The sequence below is a fragment of the Dunckerocampus dactyliophorus genome, chromosome 7, assembly GCF_027744805.1.
Source record: "Dunckerocampus dactyliophorus isolate RoL2022-P2 chromosome 7, RoL_Ddac_1.1, whole genome shotgun sequence".
NCBI lineage: Eukaryota > Metazoa > Chordata > Actinopteri > Syngnathiformes > Syngnathidae > Dunckerocampus > Dunckerocampus dactyliophorus.
The window spans coordinates 3,289,992-3,312,139 of record NC_072825.1 but is presented as its reverse complement, the minus strand read 5'-3'; the positions used below and the strand labels follow the sequence as shown (position 1 = coordinate 3,312,139).

The 22,148-nt window shown below is 42.4% G+C and overlaps 1 protein-coding gene across 11 annotated transcripts in view; it reads left to right on the top strand.

The window, feature by feature from the left end:
- Positions 1-12,355, top strand: part of cep192 (centrosomal protein 192) — a 44,580-nt gene extending 32,225 nt beyond the window's left edge. For 5 of the 11 annotated variants that reach the window (XM_054782156.1, XM_054782153.1, XM_054782149.1 and 2 more), the window contains 14 exons: positions 2,579-2,688; positions 2,813-2,975; positions 3,097-3,187; positions 4,047-4,125; positions 4,294-4,417; positions 4,637-4,733; positions 4,796-5,009; positions 6,911-6,987; positions 7,212-7,307; positions 7,848-7,967; positions 8,849-8,961; positions 9,120-9,246; positions 9,378-9,436; positions 11,337-12,354. In XM_054782156.1, the coding sequence (XP_054638131.1) occupies positions 2,579-2,688; positions 2,813-2,975; positions 3,097-3,187; positions 4,047-4,125; positions 4,294-4,417; positions 4,637-4,733; positions 4,796-5,009; positions 6,911-6,987; positions 7,212-7,307; positions 7,848-7,967; positions 8,849-8,961; positions 9,120-9,246; positions 9,378-9,436; positions 11,337-11,475 (1,609 nt within the window). In that variant the 3' untranslated portion in view covers positions 11,476-12,354. Of the gene's footprint in view, positions 1-2,578; positions 2,689-2,812; positions 2,976-3,096; positions 3,188-4,046; positions 4,126-4,293; positions 4,418-4,636; positions 4,734-4,795; positions 5,010-6,910; positions 6,988-7,211; positions 7,308-7,847; positions 7,968-8,848; positions 8,962-9,119; positions 9,247-9,377; positions 9,437-11,336 lie in introns of all 11 variants that reach the window. The other 6 variants (XM_054782157.1, XM_054782148.1, XM_054782154.1 and 3 more) reach the window with 3 other exon arrangements.
- The last annotated feature ends 9,793 nt before the right edge of the window (positions 12,356-22,148 follow it).

Genomic DNA, 22,148 nt, shown 5'->3' with positions numbered 1-22,148 from the left:
AGTATCAGAGTCGTTCATACCCAATTCAGGGAGCGACACTTCCCTTTTATCGGAGGTGTGAATAACAGGATAGGATTATACCACTACTCCGCCCAGGCTTAGTGTAACGAACCAATAGGAGGAGGGTGTTGGCACACCAATTCCGCCCACTCTTACTGTATTTAAGGCCTAAGCTACCAGCACTTATTAGTTTGCTGACGAAGCTCTTCGGATGAGGAGCGAAACGTCCGACACCTTTTTCACAGAAGTACAGATGACGTCTCAAGAAGCCTTTTCCTCCATATATTATACAATTCTAAAAATATTGCCTCATTTTTGTTCAAAATAACTTTTCATATATATATATATAATCGATCACAAGGACTAACTGTCGATTTTTCAATGTATTTCTGATGAGCGGTATTGGCCAGGGTCGCTGTCAGACATTTCCAAATAGGCAATTATAATAAAATAAACTTCTAGGCAGATTTTTTTTTTTGCCCTTTTATGTGTGGCTGATTTGTTTTTTCTGATTGGCTTTGAAAGGCATTTATCAGCATATGCTGATCACATGTTTTTTTATCGAAATTAGACGATACTAATCGGTGGCCGATGGATCGGTGCATCCCTAGTGTGTGCTGTGTTTTATGTCCAGACTTCAGAGACGTCCTGTACTAAAACAGACTGGACTTCCCTAAAAGCTAGGCCTGTCACAATAACAAGTTTACTGGTTGATAATTGTGCTACAAATTATCATTGATATTTGATTTTATCGGCAACATTTTTTTAGACAAATTTTCATGAGTTGTAATTCACATTTGAACCACTAGATGGAACCAAAGTATAGTGTACAGTGTACCTGTGTGAGACTTTTTTTTTTTTTTTTTTTACCCCTGTCCTGTCCAGCCTTTAAAGCAGATAGAATTGTATACCTAAATGCCGTCAAGTGCTCAACAGATTTACTCTGCCAGAGAGAAGTGTGATATACACTTCCCCTGTCATACAAAATTTATTCGACCTTGATGCTTGTTATAAAGCAAATTTGGAGCGACCGGACCGGAGCAGGAGGGGACAGAGAAGAAGAGAAAAGGAAACAGGGGGGGGGGGCGAGAGGGGACGAGAGGGGACAAAAACAAACAAAAGAGAGACAAGAGACAAGGACAACAGCAGCAACAACAACAATTGTGACAAAACAACAGAAACATACAGAACGACATCAGCAAATAAATGTCCGTGACAACTATAAAGACGAACAAGGATAAAGGACAAATCAATATCAACAACCACAATGACAAAGCTGTCAATGACAATCAGACATAATAGCAGTCATGAAATGATGAACTATGACAGTGATCACAATGACAATACTGCATTGAAACAGTCGCACACAATAGCAGTCATGAAATGATGAATTATGATAGTGATCACCATGATAATACCGCATTGAAACAGTCACACATAACTGTAGTAATGAAATGATTATCCATGATAGTGAATAGAATCAAAGTTACTGTAATGCACATCATTGTAAAAAAAAAAAATATACATATACACATATATATACATACATACACATACATACACATACCGTACATACACACATACATATATATAGTCATACTGCTGATATCACCGTCGCTGTAATAAAACCAACAACATAATAACACCCTGGTTAACTCAGTGAGTAATGTGGGGAAGTACGTATGTACTGTGAGTGTGCATATGTACAGGTATCTCTGTATGTGAGGAAGACTTCATATATATATAAAGGTGCAGGAATGTGTGGGCGTGTGTGTGTGTGAGACATTAGCTTGACCCAGAAGTTGCCTGTTTTTGCAATGTAGCCAGCGACTGTGAACGCGCACCATTTTGCACTGTTATGTTTACATTTGCTGACCAAACGCCTCAGTAAGCGTTGACTGTTGGCACAAAGGCACCACTGCCCGAGCACCTCCATCGGTAGTTTTGTTTCCCAGTTGTGTCGGCCGTCTGTGTTCATGCGCTCACCCTGTTCATTCTGTTTAAAACCCAAATATTCCCACACTGGGGCTGTGGCATTCACTTTTGTGCCGTCATTCATGTTAGCATATGGTGGCTCATGAGGCTAACTGCTGCTAAGGTAGCAGCTAGTATCCCCGCCTCTACAAAGAGGCTGAATGAGAGGACAGAAGAGTTCACTCTCTCCATTCATTCCACGATAGAACCAACGCGCACATACAGATTCACAGTGAACCCTCTTGTCATCCAGCCTGTCCAGCACAGAGAGACGAGCAGATGAAACGCACGCATACACGTACATATCAATTTATCCAGGGCGTCATAATTATACAACTGTTTTCTTTTTTTAATCGTTCGATTAATTGATGAAAATTATCGTGACATGCCTACTAACAGCATTTCATAAAAACAAATGTGTATGAAAAGAAGCATATGAGCTGTATGGCGTTGTTGCCTCACACAATAAAACACATTTTACTTCAGTTAGTCTACCCTTAGCCTAAATAATCTTGTTAGATCTGTCCGTCATGCTTGATCTCTGGCCCAGTCTGTGTAGTACTTCTACCAATCAGCATTGTTTCTGAAGACATGTATTTTTCAGACTGCTTGAAAGCAAACCAGATGTCGGACAGAAAGTTCTCGCTGAGAACAGCTTGCAGAAAAACACCAAATTCGATGAGACGTTTTTGGGAGAGGAAATGATTCATGAAGGTAAGACATCTAATATAATAATAATCCGATGAGGCAAGATTGTGTTCAAATTAAAAGTGGGATGTTTGTGATTGTCGTTGCAATACGTTCCCTCAAACGTCTGACTAGACTTACTTTTTGGTAGCAGTGGATCTGCCTCCACGGCCCAATGAGGCATACGTCTTCTACGGGCAAATGAGAAAGGTTGCGGTGTCGTTACTGGGAAGCACAAATGGCAGAGTGTGTGAGGAGAGTGACAGCACCGAGTTACTGCTGACCTCTACTAGACAAGACCTGGTAACAGAGAGGTAACATCATCACTGTCTGCCCTTCATTTCATGCTTTATATAGCACCACACTACACTTTAACACAGGTCTTTGAAGGGTACTTCCATATCATTTCATATCGTGTGTGTTGTTGATTGCTAGTGGCCTTACAAATGGCAATGTGTCTTTGGACGTGCTGCCAGTGAAGGGTCCACAAGGTCCAGCAATGAGAGTCACAGCATCCTCCTTAAAGGTACCATCAGCCTTTCAAGACTAGTATTTACTGAGCTGGTTTATCAGTGGAATGATATAACCCAGGCGTGTCCAAACTTGTTCCAGCGAGGGCCACAAAAATGAAAGCGTGCAACTTTGCCACTTTGATATTTTGTCTATTGCAAGGAACGAACTGCATCTCGGCTTTGTGATTATAGGAGAGGTAAAAAAAAAAGAAAAAGCCTATTATTACTGTCTTTACTATTATTACTTTACTATTTAAATTTTTCAAATATTTCAACTTTGTTCTTAAATCATTGTACATTTTCTTTATTAATTATATGATAATTATCGGTATATTTTTTACTGTAATCATTTATTATCATCAATTATTACTTGTGTTTTGAACTTTATAACGTCCCCCAAACTAATTTTCCAAAAAGGAACCCTGTATTTTTTTTAATGTTACAACTTTTTCAGAAAACATATTTCTTCTTTAATATTTCAACTCTGTGCTATTAAAATGACATTTTTGTCATTTTATGAGTTTATTTTCATAAGATTATAGCTGTTTTTTTTCATTTTGGCTGTTTTTTGTTTTTAATTTCCAACTATTGTATATCCACATTTTTCTTTTACATTTTCTTTTTGTAATTATGACTTTATTCACATATTTGGACTTTATTTTAGGAGCATGACTTTTTCCGAAACGTAATTTTCTAAAAATGAAATCATGTCTGTCTTTAATTACTTCAACTTTTTTTTCCTTCATTAGATTAGATTATATAAGAGTAGGCCACAAACGGCCCCGGGTTGCACTTTGGACACCCTGATATAACCCATACTAATACATTTTAAGAAATTGAAAGTGTATTTGAATGTGTTGTTTTACCCCACAGACCTCAGAGCCATCTCAAAAACAGCCTGAGTCCTGGACTCTGCATCCACAGCAACTTGTCCTTGCAGTTCCCACTATGAGTACGTTTTTTTGTTTGTTAGTTTTGTTTTTTTTTTAACAAATTTCACCCAAACTATTCCCACAATCCAGTTGGAAACGTGATGATGACGTGCCCCTAGTTAAAAGTGTACTATATTTGATCATTGTGTGTTTCTAAATGATGGTTGTACGTGTTTTTGTGGTGGTAGACGCTGTGGCCAGCACCAGTCAGGTGCAGATCAAGAATAATACCTCTAGAGAGCTGAGCTTTGACTTGTCCTGGCCTGCCCGCTACCTCACCATCACCCCTCAGCATGGAGTCATTGAGCCACAGTAAGAATCAGCACCTTTTTTTTTAAACGCGTCTTTTGCTTGCACTCAAACCTGCGTAATGCACGTGCACGGGGGTGTGCACAAGCCCTGAGTGAGTGACAGCCATGATTGGGCTGAATGACAGACCTCATGTCTGGTAATTGTGAAGAATATGGACATTTTTTTTAAGCATAGTAATTATTATTATTATTATTTATTTATTTTTTTTTTTTTGCAAAGTTGCCACCTGCAGATTTTCATCAGCCCCAACCCTTCAGTCGCCAGCATGCTCCCTTGGAGTGGACAAATATACGTCCAATGTGATGGTCAGCAGAAGGTACGTGACAATATACACAAGCCCATTGTTTGGGGAAATATTGTAAAGAAGTTTTTGTACAGTCGATCAAGATCCAGATCCGTCAGGATCTGGCACTGGATGTTTCTGCTACCCCGGCGGATGCGACTCTGTCAGCCCTCAGCCCTCAGGCAGCCACTCCTGTGTTGGCGACGTCTAAGTCAGCACTGGCCCTCACGCCTCAGCAGTTAGCTCCAGCTCTGGTCCACATCAGCAACAACATCCTCTTCCCCAACACTCCCTCAGGAGAAACATCAGGTAGTACACACCGTGGGGGGAAAATAAGTATTTGTCATTTAACCCCCTTACAAACATGGGAACAGTCCATTCCATGTACAAGACGTCATCGTCTATTTGGCATAATCGGTCACGACACATTTAAAAAGTGAGTATGGTAGTAAAAAAAAAACAAACACGAAGGGCAATGCATGCTTTCATGTTGCTCTCCAAAAGTGTCCTTTTAGGGGTGTCCTTATCCGATACTAATATTGGATATTGGTCTGACTATTGGATTATGTATCGGCACTCTGATACAAGCAGCCCATTCCAGACTCCGCACCAGCACTTGTATCCAGCATGCAGAACCCACGTGATCATACCAGCGTGTGCTAGAGTGTTTAGCAAGCAGCAGGAGTGGTGATGTTGCAGCTGAGTGCAAAACTTGCCATGCACAAGGTGGCATGGTGGCACAGACGTTTAATACAACCAACCCCATGGCGCATTTGAAGAAGGATTTAGGCAACACCACGGCTTTCTGAAACATCCACCTCCATCTGAAACATTTGCGAAGCATGAGAAATTTCAAGTCATTTGCTGTAAGAGAAGAGAGCCAGCCTGTCGGTGAGTAATGTGGGGTTTAAAATAGGGGTGCGCCGATCGATCGGTCGCCGATCAATATCTGTCGATTTCCATGGAAATGCAGGTGATGGGCATACGCCAATAAATGCCAATCAATGCTGATCACCTCTGGCTCGTACTATTGCAGCCTGTAGGGATTCCTGTGTGCAGTGTAGTGTCTTGTTCTAACATCTTCCCTTCACACTGCACAGGCGTGCCAAAAGCAAAACAAACGGGGAGTAGCATTTCAAAAAGCTTTCATTTAATACGCCATTTAAAGAACTAACACTTGATGGAGTATGGTGAGTTTTTGAGGTTCACTGTGTGATCATCAGTTAAACGGCAGCTAACGCTGGACAACACTCGCCCGTATGTGCGTGACAGTCACAAGGTTAAGCTAATAACCCCAAAAAGAATTGAATTCATCGGACGAGATGAGCAGCCTGACTTTCACCGGCTGCTCTCTTCCACCCAAGTGCTACCTGGAAGTCCTGCTTGGGCTCCACCAATGTACACTCACATCCAAAGGCTCTTTTAAAGAAGGCGTCTCATGCTCTGTACGTTTCACCAGTTGTATACAGTATGTTCTCTCGGAAATGTAAGTCAAATATGTTTTGCCTAAATAAAGTTGCTTTTATGCTTCCTTCTTTCGGATCATATAGCCATTAGCAGGCACCAAGAAGTAAATGGGTCTGTTTTTTAATCATACCTACTGTTGCTAATATTCTCTGTTGGAGTACGGTAATATCACTCGATCAAACCTTTTCTAACATTCCATCCTGCTAAACGAGGTTAAAGCGTGTATGATTTATGACTCCTTGCCAAGTATAGTGTAGCGTGTTGGGATAGGGTACATCATTTAGCATATTTGTTGTTGCGAGACGTGCGTCTGGTGCAGGACATAAGGTTGCATAGCACGCTAGCCCCTAAATGTGGGTTTGTGCAGTATAAGTGAGTATTTGCTAAGCTTGATAGCTGGAAACCCAAGTTAGCGTCTGACTATCTCCTGTGTGCGACTCAAGCTCACCACAACAGCAACAACCACCATCTCTCCTGCTACGTGTTCTTATTCTATGGCAGGCAGGTACCTGTGAGATGTTAAGAAGCAGGTTCAGGACTAGTTTGTGTGGTTCTTGGACGCATAAGCACTTTGTAGGGTCATCAAATAAAAAAGACGGCAAACTTACAAAACCAAATGCTTATTTTCTGCTATGTATGAAATGGTGTTCCTACAACGGCAATCTGCAGGACATTTTACAATAGAGGCTTGAAGTCCTAATGTGTCAGCAGCCTACGTTGTCTGTTCTCTTCTTGCACTCCAGAGGCACAGCTGGTGGTGGAGAATAGGGACGTGGAAGTGAGGTGGTACCTATCATCATTTGCACCTCCCTATGTCAAGGTGATTATTTCATATATTTGAATGGATGTCCTCCTATCCTGTCCTTCTGAGCATCCCTTTCTAGGCAACACACATTCATACCACACTTTTTCTTTTGAGTTGCTTCCTACCTGACTATGGCTCTCACAGCGTGTAGATCTTTTTCCACAAGTCAATCTTCTAGATGTCTTTTCCCTTGGTTGGAAGCAGTGACTCAGACTATGATCCCTTCTCTCTGTTCTCAGGGGGTTGACAACAGTTGTGATGTGTACCGGGTCACCTACACTGCTTTCAGGTGCTCCAGATTGTCAGGCACTTTGGGAGCCCATGAAAAAATGCAGGTAGAGCATCTTTATGTAATCTGAGGCATTGTGAGCAAGTGTGTGGTGACGCTAGTAGCTAGCCGGTGTGGTGTGGCGAGGTGTCACTACGCCAGTAACGTAGTTCTTGGGTGAAACAATGTTAATAACCATAATTACAACACTGTGGTTAATATGCAGCTCACATGATGGAAATTGAGCCTCGTTGGCTCTTTTTTGGAGGTTTATAGGCGGAATAGGTGTGTCCCATTATGTGCATTCCTCGCTGCCTCTTTTTTTTAATCTGTTTTTATATCTTGAGAATGCACAGACAAGAGAGACGTGTTCATGTCTCACATAAGAATTGTGGGTGATGGGCACACTTTTCCTTTAACACCTTGTAACTCGAATGTGAGAGAATGGCTAACATCAGCACCGGCTGCTCGTTCGGGAAGATCGATACATGCTTTCTTGTGTGTCTCCAAAAGACCAGAAAGAGTTGTTAATTTGATTTAAAACGGAATCCAAGTCAGCAGCACTGACTCCCTTCTGCTACATCTTCTTCATATGCTTGTCTTGCAGGTGCCGATTACATTCCTGCCAAGAGGCAGGGGCGACTATGCTCAGTTCTGGGTTTTTGAGTGCCACCCATTGTCTGAGCCCCAGCAGAAATGTCAGATACGCCTCGAGCTACATGGAACGGTGAGAACTATTTCACACCTTCAGTGGCATTCTGTAGTTGTGGAATGCTGTACATTTTACACAGACACTTGCCTTTGATCATGTTTGACAGACTTGCAAGGAATACCTTTTTCTTCTTACATACTTACTTTCATGCATATTTTTGTGCAAAGAAAGCACATTAGGGGTTAGTTAGTTACATACATGTGGTCTGATCATCAGTCAAATGGCAGCCAGCGCTGGACTGCACTCAGTCAGAAGGCTAAGCAAATGAGACGAGCAGCCTTCGTCACGGTGGAAGACACCGGGTTCACCAGCTGCTCTCTCACTTGGAGCCCACCTACATGCTACCTGGAAGCTACCAATGTACTCCATCTCGCATCCAAAGGCTCCTTAGAGGAGGCGTCTCATCCTCTGTACGTTTCACCAGTCATATATGCTCTCTTGGAAAAGCAAGTCAAATATGTTTCGCCTCAATTAAGGTGATTTTATACTTCCTTTTCCATATCATATAGCCTATAGCAATAGCCCCTCCACCCATTAAATAATGATTACTTTGAGTCATAATTTTACATTTTTTTGGCAGTCAGGGGACCTTGGAATTGTCCTGACTTTCCGTCCTTATACAGCACTCCTGGCCAATAGCACTCCTCATAAATCAAAGTGTACACGTAATTAATCCATGTGATCAGTATCTGCCGATTTCACTCTTGGATGATTGGTATCGGAATCGGCAGCATAAAACCCTGATGGGAGCACCCTAATTGTCATACTGTAAGAATGCACTCATGTTTATATTTATATACGTTGGTGCACTTGTGATTGTATTTTGGAATGGTGTCCAATGTCTACAATGACAGTGCGGGGAAGCCGTGGGGAACTAATGGTGTGTACGTCTGTAGGGGGTCGACTGTGGAGGAGTGGTAGGACCCCAGAAAGGAGATTGCTCTTTGGTCAAAACGGAGGCCACCACTAAGGCGAGGAAGAAAGCTGAAGTTGGAGCAGGGAAGAGCAGGTATTCTCTACTTAGCGCAAATTCATCTGCATGAGCCGTTCACCGTGAATAAAGACCTGAGCTTCTTTCCTCTACCATCAATCTGTCCATAGCCATGCGTCACATCGTACCGCCGTATTGTCCGTGTTTTTACATCTATGAACACTTGTCGTCCTCAGCCAGGATGAACCCGTGTGGAAGGGTGTTAATTGCCCTCAAGAGCTTTACACTTTCCCCCATACGTGCGTTGGCCAGTCCAGCACGCTGAAAGTCAACATCCGCAACAGCTCGGTCAACACATACGAGGTGAGGACTGACGTTGCACTTTTCCATCATCCTGCTCACAAAATTGTTTGAATCCTTTAATTAGCACTAACGCTTGCTGTGTTGTGCATGGATTTGATTTTTGATGCGTGGCTTCTCAAATTGACTTGCAGCTGAGGTTTGTAAAGCCTCAGGAGCCCTTCCACATCAAGCATTCCAAATATTCCCTGAGGTGAGTCAAACTCGTGTTACAATGCTCGTAAGACACCTTTAACACGACCATGTTGAGCCTTTCATCCTATCCCATCTGGCCTCCTGAGGTGGACCCAAAATACCATCTCCTTCTTTAAGCTTGATGGCCTTTACATTCTTTTTGATTGGAGCTTTAATTGCAGCTTGCCCAACAGCTTTTATGCTACATGTGCTTTACATACGGTATACAAGGGGTTTCAAACCATATCTTGTAATCCCCCGACTTGCCATCAAGGTTTCGTGTCAGTGCAGCCAGTGGATCTTCAATCTTCACAATAAATGGGAAGAGCCATTTTAGCATGCTGCTGCACTATAAACGACTACATTAACTAGCAACTTTTTACAAAGCAAATACCAAAAAGGTGCCGCAAAGCATGCAGGGAATGCTTCCAGCATGCCTTGCGACAACTTACTTACTCTTACTTACTGTTACTTACGCTTACTCCAAACACGTAACTTTAGCAACCATTTACGAAAAGGCATGCTGGAAGCGCTCCCAGCATGCTTTGCGGCAACTTTTTGTAAATGGTTGCTAAAGTTACGTGTTTAGAGTAAGAGTAAGTAAGGTGCCGCAAGGCATGCTGGAAGCATTCCCAGCATGCTTTGCGGTACCTTTTAGGTATTTGCTTTGTAAAAGTTGCTAGCAACAGGTTGCAGTATTTTCACAGGTTAATGGTGGTGTGTAACTGTAATGTACAAGTAGGTGAGGATTATTACTACAATATTTAAGCGTGTAGTAGGCATATCTAAGGTATGTGTTGCAGGTCCTACAAGAGAAACAAACGACTAGCCCTGTGAAAACAAGCCCAAAACGGGGAACCTGGGAATTTGCAAACGACTTTACACAAAGACACACCCACAGTCGCCTAGAATTAGCAGGCATGGCAACCCTTACGTGCGTGCGTCTATAACAGGGTGTCCAAAGTGCGGACGCCAGCTCTTTCTTTATTGGCCCGTGGCACATTCTAAAAATATAATTTAACAAGAAAACTCAAAAGAATTAAAAACCCCAGCAAAAATGGAAATATTAGTAATTTTACAAGAGTTAAGTCAAGATATTAAGAGAAAAAAGTCATCATTTTATGAGTTACTGCCATGTTAGTCACATAAAGTTGAAATATTAAAGATAAAATATGTTGTTTTTTTAAGTTAGTAACACTATGAAAAACAAAGCAACAAATAAAATTGTATTTTTTGGAAAAATTTGGTTGTGGAAAAAGTTGTAATGTTATGAGAATGAAAGTTGAAGAAGGTGGAAAATGTTAAAAATAATAATTTTATGAGCCTAAAGTCAAAATCTGAATATTCAAATGAGAAAAAAAAATTGCAATTTGACGAGAATAAACTGGCAATATTATGAGGAACAATAATGTCATGTCATGTCATGTCATTTTAGTAGCACAGACATGAAATATTAAACCTGAAATATATTTTTTAAAAGTTGGAATATTATGAGAAAGAAACAAAAAAAAAATAAAGTTGTAGGTTTTTGGTAAATTAGGATGGAGAAAAAGTTTTAATATCAGAATAAAGTCAAAATATTGTGGGAATAAAGTCACTAATATCACTAATAATGAATAATATCAATACTGCATATAATTAGTCTTAATATTTTTGGACTAATATGTCAACCACCAAACAGCCATCGTTTATGAATGACTTTTTTGAAAAACGGCGATATAGTGAGGAAGCGATATTGAAACTAGGATAGATAAAGCGAGGGTTGACTGTACAGTATATGACAAACATGTAGAAGTTGTTAGCACACAGGTATCTGCATGTGTTGCTGTACGAAATATCAAAGTGGCAAAGTTGCATTCTTTTCATGTTTGCTCTGTTATGTTTACGCCTTATGTCCATGTATTTGTGTCAATTGTTAGGGCTCAACACTTTGTGAAGCTGCCTGTGGAGTTCAGACCGAGCAGTGCAGGCAAACACGCCGGCTTGCTGCTCGTCCAGTCAGGAAGCAGCAGAAGTCTGCTCATCCAGCTGGCCGGTGAGGCGTTGTCTTCAACATAACGCTGGCTCTCTACGTCTTCCCTACCGAGACACTTCCTGAATTGGATTTGTGCAGTAGTGTCGGTTCAGAGCCGCGTCTCTGGCTAAGGTAGAGCTGGACTACTGTAGAAACATGTGCCACACGTTAACGGCCACGTTTGGAGTGAACTGAAAGAAGGAAGTCCTGATCTTGTTTCTGTGTGATGTGCCGTAACTCCACAATGAGGACGTGTCTCACAGGCCCTTGGTTCCCAGCCTCTTTGTTCCTTGGGGAAGCTGCGCAAGGGGCGGACCTGTCACGTAAATCTCGTCGACTCGATTAGAGGAGGTAGACTTTGAACTGGAGATGTGTTTTAGTTTCTATGCAAACGTGTCATTCTGTTTTACCAGCACACATGATTGAGTTCAGGCAAAGGTGGACATCGGGGGCATCCAAAGTCCAGCTCGCGGCAAACTAACGTTGATTTGGAGTGGACGAGGAAATGTATTTGATCAGTAGTCATTTGTGAACACGTGCATTGCACAACACAGCAGCAACAGAAGCAATGCTCTGAGCACTCAGCCAGCTTTCATTAGAAAGCTCTTCTTTCTTGACGTCCACTAAGTTACCATGGTAACCCCTTCATCACTTTGCAGTAAATGTTTAGTTTTTCTACAATGTTAGAATGTTAAGCACACTTTTTTCACAGTTTATTTCCTTGGATTGTGAGTTTTAATGTGAAGGATGCAATATGTACATACATTGGTGTATTGCTATGTCGGAAATAAAGTCTTTATTAAATATCAGCATTGCCTCTTGTTAAAGCTCGTGCTGGGCAAATATTACCAATATTAATCGCATGCTGTATGTCCTAGGTTCCCACAGTGGGGTACGCCCAAGGGTGTAACTTGGGTCTAAGATTGGGGGGATTAAAATCTTGACCTGTGCATTTATTTATTGAATGGTGTTACTTTACCGGATGACTAAACATGCTGCTGTTTTGCTGGCAAATGATATAAAGAAAATCAACAAGATATTAATGCAAGATAGTGTATTTTTTTATTCAGTTGGAATGATGTGGCTCATGACCATATGTGAGGGTAGGAACATAGAGCCACCGTTAAATTGAGAGATTTGCCTTTGGGCTCAGCTCTCTTCATCACAATGGACCGATGCAGAGTCGGCATCACTGCCGACGCCGCACCAGTCCGCCTGTCCATCTCAGGTTCCATCCTTACCTCACTCGTGAACAAGACCCCGAGGTACTTAAACTCCTCCACTCGGGGCAGGATCTAATCCCCGACCCGGAGATGGCACTGCACCCTTTTCCGGGCGAGAACCATGGAGTCAGAATTGGAGGTGCTGATTCTCAGCCCGGCCCCTTCACACTCGGCTGTGAACCGATCCAGTGAGAGTTGAAAGTCACAGCTCCATGAAGCCAGCAGGACCTCATCATCTGCCAAAAGCAGAGACCCAATCCTGCAGCCACCGAACCGCAACCCCTCAACGCCCTGGCTGCGCCTCCAACTTCTGTCCATAAAAGTAATGAACAGAATCGGTGAGCCCCGGCCACACCGCGTGTCATCCACGGTAACGTATATGATCCCACATGCAACACATTTCATGGATCCGTTATCACCAATCAATTTATATACTAATCTTTTACTAAATGTTAATCTTATTTCATTCATTTGTGTACATTTTACGATTTCCTTCACGATATATAAATATTGCAAGTGTCATCATGTAAAAGTTATGGTGTGAGTGAATTGGACAAATGTAACCACGTGACGTTCCTTTAACGTAACCTGTTCAGCGTGTCCGAAACAACAGACGCAACCATCCCACCGTGTTGTATTGCGACCGTTTGGCGCCCTCTGCTGCACACTGTGTAGTGTTGCACCCGTTTGGCGCACATGCCGGCTGTCCGGGACGTCCTGAAAAAGTCTCCCCGACGTCTTTCTATGTTGATGTTTTTGTGTGGATATAAAATGCTCAAGTTCGCCAATGACATCATGAGAAGAAGAAACCATGATTGTGTGATTGTGTGCTGTTTGGCACTGACGTGAATAAAATCAGATACGGGACATAGCCTTTGCTGCTGAACTTCCAGTTCTCCTTTATTGTCCGTCTGTCAATCCATGACTTTCATTTATGTTGCAACCTGAGGAATAAACGTGTGAAGATGATTGAACGGGCGCATCTTTGCCACATCTCTCTGCACGTGCTGTCTGGCCCGGTCATATCTTGTATAGTGGTCTCTCGCTCTCTGGCTTTTTTTGTTGTTGTTGCTGTTTTGTGGTTGACTACAGCCTATTATTAGTCAACAGACACTGAAAGGCAAGTTATATGTAGTATTCTGGTGACTAGGCGTGAGTAATGTTACACTGATGAGACGTTACATTACAACACCATGTTAAGTTAGCCAGGTACACGCTGCTCATGGCCAAGTTACAGGACGACAAGCAAAGGGCGGTGCAGCACAGGATCACTTCCTGAATTAACGTACGGCTCACTGGCGTAACGTTGGAGTTTGTTGATCCCAAGAAGAGGTCAGTCGGACGGACTTCTCTGTGTTTTCAATCTTTAGTGAAGCAATTTAGTGGTCGGGATGAGAAACAGCACCTGTGTCATCTCGGGGTCAGGGATGAGATCCTGCCCCGAGGGGGTAGTTTAAGTACCTTGGGGTCCTGTTCACGAGTGAGGGAAGGATTGAACGTGAGATGGACAGGCGAATTGGTGCGGCGTCTGCAGTGATGCGGACTCTGCATGGGTCCGTTGTGGTGAAGAGGGAGCTGAGCTCAAAGGCAAATCTCTTAATTTAACAGTGGATCTACGTTTCCTACCCTCACCTATGGTCATGAGGGCTGGGTAGTGACCCAAAGGACAAGATGGCGGTACCAGTGGCCGAAATGAGTTTTCTCCGTAGGGTGGCTGACCTCTACCTGAGAGATAAGGAGAGAAGCGCTGCTCCTCCGCATTGAGAGGAACCATATGAGGTGGCTCGGGCATCTGGTCAGGATGCCTCACTGGGGAGGAGTTCAGGGCACGTCTGACCCGCAGGAGGCCTCGGGGAAGACCCAGGAAATGTTGGAGAGATTATGTCTCTCAACTGGCCTGGGACACCTCAGGATCCGCTAGGAGAAGCTGGACGAAGTAGCTGGGGAGAGTGAAGCAACCTGTCTGTACAAAGTTCAAGCAATAGTGCCTCTACACTATTGTTTAATTGTTAATACTAGCCATTTCTAACACTGGAATGCAGGTGGTGGTTCTGGTCGTACGTTGCTTAGTTATCACTGTCGCTTTCGTAGGCGCAGGTCCTTTTACAAGGTCAAGGATACCATCTACATCCTTAATGATAGGCATCACAGTTGAACGGCTGAGACGAATGTTGTTGGGAGTTTGTCCTCCTCTCAGAGCGTCTCATGATGTCCGTTTTCACTTCCATGGCGATGCCTTTTCTGCCCCCCCGCACCGGATGCAGTCTGTGCAGGGCTGATAAAACCCAGCAAGGTTAAGAGTCAGTGGGGCTGAAACAAAATGCTCCCATTTCAATCTCCTGACTGGCTCGGTGCGATCAGACTGACAGGAATAAAAATGTTCTTCTCTTCTCTCGTCTCTTCTGTCTCCTCTGATGGCGAGCCTGGGGCGGGGGGACAGACGGGAGCAGGCCTCGGGGCCGACCTGGGGAGCGGGGCTGCAGGAGCTCAGACAGCTTCAGTGTGGCCAGTGCATGCAAACATTTAAGAACTGACAGCATCGTTTTAAAATGAACCCTGAGATTCCCTGGGAGCCGACGGAGAGCCGCAAGCCCCGAGGGTTATGTGCTCCATCCGGGGGTGTCCAAAGGCCTTCCGGCGAGGGCCACATCGTAAACCATGAAAGGATGCAACTTTGCCACTTTGATATTTTGTAAAGATACGCTAACAAGTTCTATATATTTCATTCCAGCTTTGTCGTATTGCTGAAAAAGCTGTAAAAAAAGCTGATATTATTAATAACAACTTCACTCTTCAACTTTCTTCTTAAATAATCATTGTAAATTTTATTTATGTAACATTCCCATATTCTAACTTTTTCCCCAACCTAATTGTCCAAAAATGACAACTTGATTTTATACATTTTATACATTTTATACATATACATTTATTTGATTTGTTTCTCATAATGTTACACTTAGAAAAAACAAGTTTAGTCTTTGTTGTCATTAAAATGCAGCTTTTTATTCTCTTAATGTTTGGACTTTCTCGTAAAATGACAGCTGTTTCCATTTCTGCTGTTTATTTCTGACATTTTTCAACTTTCTTCTGGTAAATTTTTTTCTCAGAATTATTAACTATTTTAGACATTTTATAGATTTCATTCCTATATTTTGACCTCATTTTTATCACATAACTAACATAATTTTCTTCTTTAAAAAAATTACAACTTTATTTGTTGTTTTGTTTGTTTCTCACAATATTACAACTTTTAAAAAGTAATGTCTTTTTTCCTCTTAATATTTCAACGTTATGCTACTAAAATGCTGTTATTTTTCCTCATCATTTTATGACGGTATTCTTGTAAAATGAAGACTTTTTCCTCTTTAGATTACAACTTTTTTTTTTAAATTGTTGCTGTTTTTTTTTACTTACATTTTTTGTTAATTATATTATTTTTTGTTAAATTATATTTTTTAAAATGTGCCGCGGGTCAATAAAAAAGTCTTTTTTTTCCCACACCTGCTAAGTAAAAATGTTCACTAAAATAAAAACCTTAAATGAAAATAGAATCAAATGAAAACCCGTTCATCCATTCAGCCGTGTGCTTTTCTAGCAGTACATTTCCTCATGGTGTCTTTTTAGCACACCGTCGCCTTTTGTGTCTGCTCCCTCCTTTGTTGGCTTTGTTGGCTCTCGTTAAGAGACCATTGGTGTTTCGGCATCTGGGGTGGAGACCCACACGGCACGGAGCACATGTAGCTTTTTGTTGTCTCATACGCTTCCAAAATATGCGCTCATTTCATCTCATGTGTTTCCTTGTTGGCGTAAACGCTCTTAGTCTTCTTCTCTTGTGAATGTAATGTTATGCTGCACCGCCATTCCAACTATTAGAAAGAATGACTTTGAACAAGAGTCAAAAGGGCACAGATAACGCCAGCAATCGATAAATATAATCCTGTGTCTCCAAGTGTGAAATGTCTACTTGGCCGGCACGTCAAACAAACAAGCAGCTGAATCCTCACTAGGGTGCGAGACGTTCGCTGCTGGGCTCGACCTCCAAAAGCCTCCGTGATCTCCATCCTGGCTCCTGGCCTCAGGCCGAGCTCGTCAAGCTGGAGTCCGGTACAAATGGGACTAATGAAGCAGACTAACAGGAATCATCAGTGGTGTGATCTACATCCGATCTATGAGGACATTCCATGGCCTGCGGTAACTTCCCCTGAGCTCACTTGTAAACAAACATTCCCTTCAAGAGAAAGACATCTTGCATGCTCGTTGTACCAAACGCTCCACCATGAGGGGAAAAAAAAACATCAAGCACACAAAAAACCTTATCAGCCACCTGAAACGCCAGCGCGGCGGCATTTGAAAAGTGCAAAAGGTTTGCCAGAGATCTCCGTGGCGTCACAAAGGCTGCTCGGAGCGTGTGCCCGAATACATAATACATAATACATAACACATAACACACAATACATAATACATAATACATAACACATAACACACAATACATAATACATAATACATAACACACAATACATAATACACAATACATAATACATAACACATAACACACAATACACAATACATAATACATAATACATAACACATAACACACAATACATAATACATAATACATAACACATAATACATAACACATAACACACAATACACAATACATAATACATAACACATAATACATAATACATACATAGTACTGTAATATGACTTTATTCCTATAATATTATGATGATATTATGACTTTAATCCCAATATTGTACTATGTGATGTGCTACTGTCTGACTCATATGCATGTTCAGAATGAATTAAAATATATATATATATATATTATGACTTTATTCCCCTAATATTTTTACTTTATTCCTATAATATTATGACTTTATTACTGTAATATTATGACTTTATTCCCATAATATTTTGACTTTATTCCTATAATATTATGACGATATTATGACTTTATTCCCATAATACTATGACTTTATTCCTATAATATTATGACCTTATTACTGTAATATTATGACTTTATTCCCATAATAGTATGATTTTATTGCCATAATATTAAGATTTTATTCCCATAGTATTATTATTTTATTGCCATAATATTATGACTTTATTCCTATAATATTATGATGATATTATGACTTTATTATTACTTTATTCCCAGAATATGTTGTCTTTCTCCCCAACCTAATTTTCCTCTATTTTTATTGTGACTTTGCAATGATTTGTCTGATTCTTGTGGGTTTTTCCATCTTTGGATTAAGGGTGTGAAGTATTTCCAGCATGCAGTATCACGGAAAAGCCGTACTGTTTAGCAGCAAGTGTGTTTCTGTCTTGACTTCCTGTCTAATAGCTTGCTTTCAGTTGACTATGCGGTAAGCGTTAGCTTCCATGAAATGTTATCCATCCAGATTTGAGTGAATCGTTGGCGCGTGGGTGTTGAAGTAACGCTGACAATGGTTGGCGGGGCGCAGCATAACACGCTCATGGGACTCATTAAGCACGAAAGCAAGCAGCAATCAAACTCTGTTAGGTTGCTTCTTAAGCGTTCCATCTGAATCCCCTGGGGTGACACTTCAGGTGGAGAAATGTGTGAGATGGAAAACAGACGTGCCAGCAGAAAGGGTGCATGCATTTCTGGAGTCGATGAACCTTACCGGTACTGGTACGATACACAAAGAATAAAATGGAAGCCAAAGAGTCACTGCGTGGCCTGTTGTTGGCGGGTGTTGGAGTACGGTAGAGAGTTATTTGAGTTTCATCTGTCATTCACCAGGAGAAAACACAGCAGCCTGTGAAGAGTTTACAGCCTGATCCCTTTTGCACTATTTTGGAGCTTTTCTTGTCCACACCGTCTGGTATGAAGTACAGATTTGTTGAAATAAATGAGGCGCTTGAAGGCCAAGCTAAGCGTTGCTCGCGGCGAACTTCAAAGCAACTGGCAAGCGACACAACGGGAGTATTAGCGTCGTATTAGTGGAGCGGGTTAGCGAGCTGTGTTGAGTGGAAAGCGTGTTGAGCGAAGGTGGCTCTCTTTTAAAGCAGCTGTATCGCCACGGCAACTTAGGCTACGCCCATAGCCTGGTTGGGAGCAGGTTATGTCCAGGCTTTCAGCGTAAAATGGGCTATGAAAGCGCCGCTGTTTCACTGTTTCACTCATTCGGAGATGGCGTCACCATTTATTTAGAACCTATGGGGTTCCTGAGGGGACATGGAAAAGATTTTGTTTAAAAGAGCATCCCTGATGATCTTATCCATCTATTAGCGAGATAGATTTCAGCCGAGGGAATACGCTATGCTCACGCAAGCACCAGAAATCAAATGTTAGCTGATGTAAATGTCGTCTCGCGCGTCCTCGCGTGAGCACTGAGCCTGTTTCTGAGTCTTCTTCTGTTACGATATTTGCTGGAGGAATACGCACTCTAAGGCATCGATCAACTGCATTAAAACACTTGTTTTTATTATAAAAAGGAAAAAACATGTAGAAGTCGCCGCAAAACATGTAATGTGCAAAACGCTGCCATCTAGTGGTCACAAGGAGATTCAAATATTTCATGAACTTAAAACGGAAGTTGTTGCTCCAATGTGTTTATTTTTTAAATGGATAAGTGTTAATATGGCAAAGTTGTGCAATGTTGAGCGTTGATGCATGAAAAGACAAGTTGGAGTGTAGTTTCTACAATAATCAGTGGTAACTCGCCAGCAGTCCCCGCACGCCGCATTGGCGGCGACAGTGTTGCTTTTAGCAGTCATAATCTTTTGGGAACTCCTCGTAAGACTCCATAATAATCACGTACTCATTTTTCTAAAACACACTGGCTGGGATCGCGTCACTTTACAGCGGAAAGTAGAATAATATGACGTCAAACACCCCCTCTCATGTGAACGCGGACTTAGCACAAAGTCGAAAACCCGGCTTGACAAAGTAAGCCGATAACCACCGTCATGGGACCAACTGAGTCTGACTGCGGATGTTAGGTTTTGTCGAGTTGCATCTTGAGCACAAAGCCTGGCTTTGTGGAGCTGCTTTCGCCGTACACCCCCAACGTCGTCGATATGAAACGACATCCTTCCGATCTGGAACATCCCGGCACGGTCCCAGTCTTCGTCTTCAGGACATTCCAAATGGTGGTCGTGGCTATGACCAATGTTGGTGGATTTTCCATCTCCTCTCAGGTTGTTTTTCAACCATAGACAGCTCTCAACAAAACACACCTGTCAGTCACGTGTTCTGTTACTTTTGCTCACGTAAAAAATGGGTGGGTTCAAACAAACGGTTCTAAGTTGTGCATCTGATCCAGATGTAAATACCTGCAAGTAAAAGCTGAAACGTTGCTCTCTATTCTCATTCATCTTTTCATGTCAAAATGTTTTCAGTCTTCAGTAGTCCCTCGTTCATGGTGCTTAATTGACCCGACAGCGCCATTTTCCAATTGCTGGCTATGCTAATCCAGTCTTTAAAAGGTCCAGCACGATCAAATTAAGGTTTTAAGCCAATTACTGCAACATTTTTTAAATTTTTTTTTAAATAGCATGTTAACGTAACTGACTGTTTCTACCGTCCCTCTTTTTGCTCTTTCAAGAGCTTTTCCACCACAGGCTCTTTACCCCACAACTAGGAACTTGGAACTAGGAACCCCTGAGGTATGCACTTTTGGACCACAGGTCCTGGGGCCGAACTGAAGTTGCTGGATGTTTTTTGGGGCCGTCTTTCGGCTTCGTCTCTGGAACCTTTTTGGGCGAGGTTTGCCGATTGATTGACTGAAGGTGAAACCCTTTTTTACTGTAACTTCTTAAATGCTGCAACCATCCATGCGTCCACTGTCTTCCACTTACCTGGGTCTGGGTCCTGGGGACAGCAGTTTCAATCGGGAATGGTCTCTGGCCATCTCCTACAGTTCCTCCACCAAGCTGTTTCCCAAGACATAATCCCTCCAGCGGGTCCAAGGTCCACCCCGGGGCCTCCACCTACTTAGAAATGGCCGGAAAATGCAACCTCACCTGGGAGGCATCCAGGAGGCATCCGAAGCAGATTCCCAACCAGCCCTCTTGTTGGACTGGGAGGCCCAGACACGGAGGTGACTGAACATGTAAGACACAAAACAAGAATGCTTTGTCATGGATCAGTAACATGACGCAGCACAGTTGTATCTGTTGCGTTTGCGTGCATGCAGCGTTCCAAGGGAACGAAGGAGAAGGACAGAAACTTCCACTTGCTTTGCTGTAGCACAGGCTGTCATGTGTATCCTGAAGGGTTTTATATCTCATTTGTGTTCTTATTATATGCATATTAATCTGCTAAGCCGCTCACATCCATTTTATACAGGTAGTCACACAAAACACATAGTGTTCTCATGGCCTGCGCTCATTACCTCATCTACACATACCTCACAACTGATAAGCAGCTCAAGGAGCGAGTACTCAAACTACAGCAACATCCTGCTTACAGCAGCTGGTTGACCTTCACAACGAACAAAGGCCCACTTCTCACATCGGCGGGTGCCACCCCACTTTGCTGATTGGTCCTCAGGGACTACAACACCACACCTCCAGAGACATCTAATTGGTCCTCGGGGACTACAACACCACACCTTCAGCGGCATCTGATTGGCTCTCCAACATCTACAGTGACGGGCGCTGTCTTCTCCCATTGGCTGAGGATCAACATCCATTTGCATCTACAAATGTATAAAGGCCAGGCAGGGATAGTTAGCTGTGCTCTTCCTGTCTGACCCTGTATTAAGACCAACCTCTGTGTAGGCCTATAGGGAAAGACGCTAGGCCCGGAGCTCCGATTGTATTAGGTTTGTTTGTCAGGAATAAATATATCTATGGCTTGCTCAGAAAGTCTCATGTAGTATTTCTCCTCCGACTTCGACACCCACAAGGATCAGGGAATCCTTCAATCCGTGCTGGGATAAGAATTCTGCAGCACACCAGACAGGGTGTGTGCTTGTTTATCATCCGCCTGCTTTTTTTTTTTTTTTTTTGCACAAACAGTGTCTGTGCTCATTCTACCATTTTGTCCCCCCATCGTCTTTTCACTTTCAAACTCTGACTTCTTATTTCGCCTGGATTCATCTTTTTGAATCACGCTCGTTCTTTTCAGGCTGTGATAAAAAAAGCCCCCACCACCTCAATACATTTTTTCCCTTATTTTCACACATATGCTCTCAGCAGCAATACAAAAACAAAAGCCGTAGCCCCAAAACCAATCATTCATTGATTGCTAGACCTCCGTCTCCCCTGTTTGGGGGTTTTATTTCTTTCCCAGACCCACAAGTTCAGTTTCCTCTCCAGTTAACTTCAAAGTGGCACATGGAGGCTCTATTGCCGCCCTTTTCTGTAAAACGGGGTCACAGGCGGCACTTGGCTTTCACAGACTCTTTTACATGTAACCTTGTGGGCGAGGGGAACTCAAGAGGACCATGCCCGGCCTCCTCCCGTACAGTGGGATCATCCCGTGTGTGGTGTTTAAGCCCTCGTTAGCGAGG